Source organism: Sorghum bicolor, chromosome 4 (genome assembly GCF_000003195.3).
Source record: "Sorghum bicolor cultivar BTx623 chromosome 4, Sorghum_bicolor_NCBIv3, whole genome shotgun sequence".
Taxonomy (NCBI): Eukaryota; Viridiplantae; Streptophyta; class Magnoliopsida; order Poales; family Poaceae; genus Sorghum; species Sorghum bicolor.
Window position 1 is genome coordinate 3,193,812 of NC_012873.2, and position 6,135 is coordinate 3,199,946.

The following is a 6,135-nucleotide window of genomic DNA, read 5'->3' on the forward strand; positions in this document are numbered from 1 at the left end:
CTGTTCAATTGTAATAGGTGACAGAAATCCATGGGCCACACTTCCTTCTCCCGCTGCGTACAGGTTCAGATTGTGTCTCATCTTTGGCCTTATGGAATCCTTCCCACGAGCAATAGAAACACTTATTTATCAGCAATTCATTCTTCGCTTTGTGCTGACTGACACGTACCGGAAACCCAACATGTGCAGCATAGGCTTTGTAGAACTCTCTGGCTAATTCAATATCCTCAAATGTCATGCCAACTGCTGGCTTTAAGGACTCATCGCATTCTGCTGTGTAAGATGAGCCCTGCATGAAAACAACATTATTGCGTAAACATGAATGACTGTTGGTAGAGATCATGCATTTTTATTTTTTGGTAACATAGCAACAACAGAAAATTTCTTACTGAGAAAGGTACAAACCATGATTTTTGTGGTGCTGTAGACCCTACCCTCAAACAGTGGCGGAGCTTCTCACAAACCAATAGGGGCCATGGCCACCCCTAAACTTGTGTAAACTTCATTAGTTGCAGCCATTCTGGCTTGATAAAAACTAAAGATTAGCCTTGTTCTTTAATGGTTGGCCCCTGCTGGATTTAGGTCCAAGCTCCACCACTGCCCTCAAAGTCATGTATCCACAACCCGGTGCGAAGGATGATCTATTAATCTTTGCATAAGAAAGCATGAATATGTTATGTGGTAATTATGTCTTTGAAATACATTACACGGTACATTTTTTCATACATTGAATGATATACTCCATGATTTTCAGGATGCTGCACATCTCACTCCAAAAGTGGCATCCACTTGGACTACTGATTCGGCATCATACAACACATCCAGTGAATCAGGTGCTACAGCGTTGCTCGTGTCAACATTGACAAAGAGAGAGAACACATATGAATTAATTGTTGTTTGCCGAAAAAAGAGGATAGTAATTTTGTTACAAACAGCTTACAACACACCCACATCTATTGATAACATACAAGCCGCATTCAAGCATACCCTTTCTTTTATTTATTTTTGTGAATTACACAAGTATAGATGCAGACGTTCAACGCGTACACACACTCAACCTAACGGGAACATTGGCGTTTCAGGAACGTCTACATTCCTGGAATGTGGAACATGAGAACAGGAACGAGAATCATGTTCCCATTCCCAGGCTGCTAAGACTTCAATCCGGGTGGATAAATCCCACCGCAAGGACCCTAACCAACTTGGTATTAATAACATTAGCATGGTCCAATCCGTAGCAAAGATTCCACATATGGCACCATGTAATGCGAAAAAGGGTGTCCCTGATAGATAAAATTTACCCCTTTCCCGTGAACATACACCAAGTTAAATGGCATACTGACCACTGTTTCAAGAGATCCATCATGGAGGTTGCACTTCAAAAGGTGAAGAGCATCCACAGAGAGGAATATTGTGCCTTGATCAGCTGAAGCACAAGCATAAACACGAAGAAGCCTTGGTACGGGCAGATTGACACGACAACGTAGTGACCATGTTATTATGTTTTGTCCATCTTGTGCTAACCAAATGGAGACTTCACGAGAGGAGGGGGAGTGGACATAGCACAGATTGCCACTTAGCTCACACAGAAGGTCATTGGTACTTAGGTAGCTCCTGCATGGAGGATTGGGGTGCACAGTGAACGTATCATCGCGCATGCTGAATCGGAGGATAACATCTGTGTCGAGCTTGCTGTGGTCAGCGTCGTCAGCCACAGACTGGACTGCACTCCAATAGAAGAATCCTGGCAAGCAAATAGGAGTCCTGCCCTTGATAGGGTAAGGTGGATCAATGGTTGCTTTCCATTCCAACGTCTCTATGCCATCGCCAAGCGTCAAGACCTCATGTCCAACATCGTATTCTGTACGTTTTTGCCCTTCACTGTATGAGCGCAAGAAGTGCCTAGCCACCTTATACGTACCACTGGAAGGATCAAAGCCGAAGGCGACCCTTTGGTCCAATGCCACATTCCGGGTGCCCCGTGGCAACTCAACAAACTCCTTGGTGGCCGGGTTGCACACAAATATGTGCCCTGTAACGCTGGGGATCAGAATCAGTCCATCGCAGTGCAGGGGGATGGTGAAATATGGGATGCCACCAGGACGAGGCTTGCTCTTCATAATGAGCTTGGCGACATTGCTTTGCCGTGCTGGCCGGAAGCTGAAGATGTGGACGAAACCAGAGGCCAGCTTTGTCGGTCTCGGCTGCTCCTTCCGAGGGACTATGACCATGGATGATGAGCTTCTAGCTCTTGCAAGTTCCAAGTGCAGGCGGACGAAATGAGCGCTGGCTATGGTGGCGCACCACGCCTTGCAAACAGATTTGAAGCGCACAAGGGACTTCACAGGAAGGCGCACCAGGATCTCGAACAGCAGCACCTCATCTGGAATCATGCTGCCACCACCGACCTCCGGTGCCACTGGACGGTGTCGTTTGGAGATCGGCTGGTTCATATATCAGCCCTTATTAATCCTGACTGCCTTCAATCTGCTCTATCCAGACTGGTTCATATATTCGTCCTTATTAATCCTGACTGCCTTCAATCTGCTCTATCTAGCCCTGCGCGTCCACATGTATATATAAGTAGTCAGAATACGGGCAAGCACAAAACTGACTCGGAATTGAGACCCGATACTGATCGGTATCATACTAAAACAACCAAAAAAATTCGTAACTGACTCGGAATTGAGACCCGATACCGATCGGTATCATACTAAAAACAACCAAAACAATCGTATGTGGATCAGATTCGAACAAATCTATACCTTATTATTTTATTATATATTCAAAATTTTGTTCTGCCATCAGTCTGCCGCGTTCCCTTCGGAGTCCATACAGCGGAGACTTTTATACGGCGGAGACTTAGATCCGTACAGCCTGCAAAGGATAATAATATATATGAATATAAAAGCGGTAGAGAGTTAAATCTGTACAGCCTGCAAAGGATAATAGTAGCGCCGGCCAAAGAGAAGGGAAAAAGAAAACGGCCAAAGATCCAAAAATCGAATCGAAAAAGAACTCCAAATAAATAAATCGAATAAAAAGGCAACGAACCATGGCTGCGACCCAGACAAGAACCAACGGCGCACCCAGCAAACGCACAGCGCCCCCGGTCCGACTAGAAGGCGACCTTCAGCAACACGCGCCCGGCGTCCACGGGTGGCACTCCCAAGCGGCGGCTGCGGCCACCATGGATTCGCCGATTTGGCTGCTTCTTGGCCAAAGCCCAAAGGAAACTCGATTAGGTTGAGGTACTTTGGGAGAGTAGATTTGGGGAGAGGAGAAAGTAGGGGAGAAGAAGTGGATTTGCCCGTCTGGGGGTGGGAACAGACCGAGCGGAGATTTTGCCGTAGGGTAGGGCGGAGGGGCGCGGTCCGTGCGGAAGAAGAAGAGCGGATGGGTGCGGTGCGGCCGTGCGGGTCTGCCGTCTGCGGACGGGAAAAGCAGCACCGCATGTATATGCGCGTGTACGGTCTATCCTGGCCGTTGATTCGGCCGGCGGGTCCCACCATTGCATCGCTGGGATGAAACGCCACGCGAAGTGATTAGGCCTTGTTTAGTTAAAAAAACAAAAACTTTTTTTTTAAGCACATCGAATCTTGCGGCACATGCATGGAGTATTAAATATAGATAAAAACAAAAACTAATTACACAGTTTGTGTAAATCACGAGACGAATCTTTTAAGTCTAGTTACTCTATAATTGGACAATGTTTGTCAAATAAAAATAAAAGTGCTACGGTATCAAAATTCAAAAAAAAAAGTTCTAAATAAGGCCTAACTTTGTTTGGACAACCTAGCTTCCACAGTTTATCCCAAACTGGGTGTTCAATAGATGTACTACCGCCCTGTCCACCATTTATGCTTTCTCTGTGGCGTTTCACCCAATCTCCTACAACTAAAAAGAAAGAAAGTAAGACCACAATTTGGTGCGACAAATACATCCTTCCGTCGGTCCGCTGGAGGTGCGAACCGCGCCCTCGATACCGTATCCACGGCTTCCCTCTAAATGCCACTCCTAGGAGAGATCTCGGCCAAGTCTCACTAAAAATGCCACTTTTGTGGACCCATATAAAGGCTTATTGATTTTATACCACTCAACAAATCACGTATCCTTGCCAGAAATTGCGTATCCATCAGAAATCACGGACCCTCGCCAGAAATCGCGCATCCTCACCTCCCTCCGCCTCTCAGGTCTCGCTCGCTACCAGCGCCTACCTCCGACGCATCTGCTCCTGCGAGGCGTATCCTCGCCTCCCTCCGCCTCTCAGCTACCAGTGCCTACCTCCGACGCATCTGCTCCTGCGAAGACGGCGGCACGACTGCTCCGGTGTGGCGGCACGGCTCGCCATGGCTGTGCCACTCGGCCGCGCAGTCTGTGTGATTGTGAACGTTGACGTCACTTGATCTCTCTCGCCGCTCGGACTGCCAGCGTGAAAAGTGAGGTAATTGGTGATCCTGTGTTAGCCTTAGCCATACACTAAAAGAATTAAATTACAACATTTGGAAACCTGTGTTAGCGTTAAATTTCAGCAAGGGTGAAAGAAGTTGTTTACATAGATCAAACCATCCGTAGATGAAGGCATACACTGACCATTGCCCAAGTCTAAAGTTCAGGACCGACTCCTTACAATTCCGATCTTTGTCAACAAACCTTCGCCTGTGCTTGTAGACTTATACCACTAACTCTAGAGCTTAAATGGTTAGCGTTTGATTAATTTCAGCAAGGGTAAAATAATTTAATTACATAGATCAAACCTTCGCCTGTACTTGTGGACTTATACCACTGACTCAAGAGCTTAAATGGTTAGCGTTAGATTAATTTCAGCAAGAGTAAAATAATTTAGTTACATAGATTAAACCTTCGCGCTGGTGGACACCTTATTAAATGGTTAGCGTTAGATCAATTTCAGCAAAGGTAAAATAATTTAATTACATAGATCAAACCTTCGCCTGTGCTTGTGGACACCTTGTTGTATTAGTGAGTGTTATGTTTTTTGTGCCCAAATGGCTCATGTCAGAATCACTCTATTACTCAATTTCCTAACTTTATCATAGTCTCAACAGAATATAGGAAAACAAGTAGCATATATTGTCGGACTGCTATAGTTCTAAAATAGATATAATAGTATCATCTATTTTCAATTACAAATAGCGAATTGGATTGCTATCTGCTTTATCTATTGTCGGATTGCTACAATTTTACAATATTGTTTACCTAGGTAACTTTTTTTGCAATAACAAGATTTATTGACCATATTATTTTGTAGGCACAATATTGTTGAAAGTGATATATACTGTTATGGATATGCCAAAGCCAACTGATTATCTGGTACCTTTAGGGGACCTTACAAATACAACAGACAGAGGTATATAAAGTTTTAAAATATATCTACTATTATATGCTCGTGATAATCCAGTTTGCTAAAACCATGCATTGCATTATTGTCCAATTCGTCAATAATGTTGATAGTAGTACATCCACAATTAAGCCTTTGTTATTTATTTGAGCCTCCAATTCTGTGGCCGGATATCCTAAATTTTTGCAATCTAAGTTTTTGTTTTCATTGTTGCAGTGTAGATCATGAGGCTTTGGAGATGATCCTAATGTGAGTTTACTGAAAAACATATATTCAGTTCCTTGTAATTTATTTTTTTATGGGCATGATGCAGTAGTGTAATTTAGATCAACAATTTAGATAGAAAGTGATGATGTAATAGTATGGTTGCAAATTAATTAATTTTGATTTTTTCATTGTGGTGTAGTTGAGTGCTTTGAGAAAAGAAAACCGGTTCTTTCAATTGTTATTTCACCTAATAACACTATAATATTCTTTGAGATAACTGAAAAGCTGGGCAACATGAAAGATACCTAGATATGCATTCTTGTGAGGGAAGATTCATACTAAAATTATTCATGGTTTTTCCCTCTATTATCATTAACAACCGTTATATTCATAGCTTTAATTAACCTAACTCGATTGCACTGTAGCAATGCCACATTCTACAAGGATGTTTCTGTGTTAAATGTGTCCATTTACATTTGTTGTCAAGAAATTTAATTCATCATCACATATACTTATTCCTGTTTCAGAGATCTACAAGGAGTCCTAAAGTCCAATGACACTTACTAAGC

General features: G+C 43.4%; 1 protein-coding gene across 1 annotated transcript; it reads right to left on the reverse strand.

Moving 5' to 3' along the window:
* LOC8069961 (putative F-box protein At2g02030) lies at positions 869 to 3,424 on the reverse strand. The gene is made up of 4 exons (XM_002453247.2): positions 3,333 to 3,424; positions 3,055 to 3,208; positions 2,766 to 2,877; positions 869 to 2,559 (listed from the first exon to the last, which is right to left on the reverse strand). The coding sequence occupies exon 4, from the start codon at positions 2,451 to 2,453 to the stop codon at positions 1,218 to 1,220; it is 1,236 nt and encodes a 411-aa protein (XP_002453292.2). The 5' UTR covers positions 2,454 to 2,559; positions 2,766 to 2,877; positions 3,055 to 3,208; positions 3,333 to 3,424; the 3' UTR covers positions 869 to 1,217.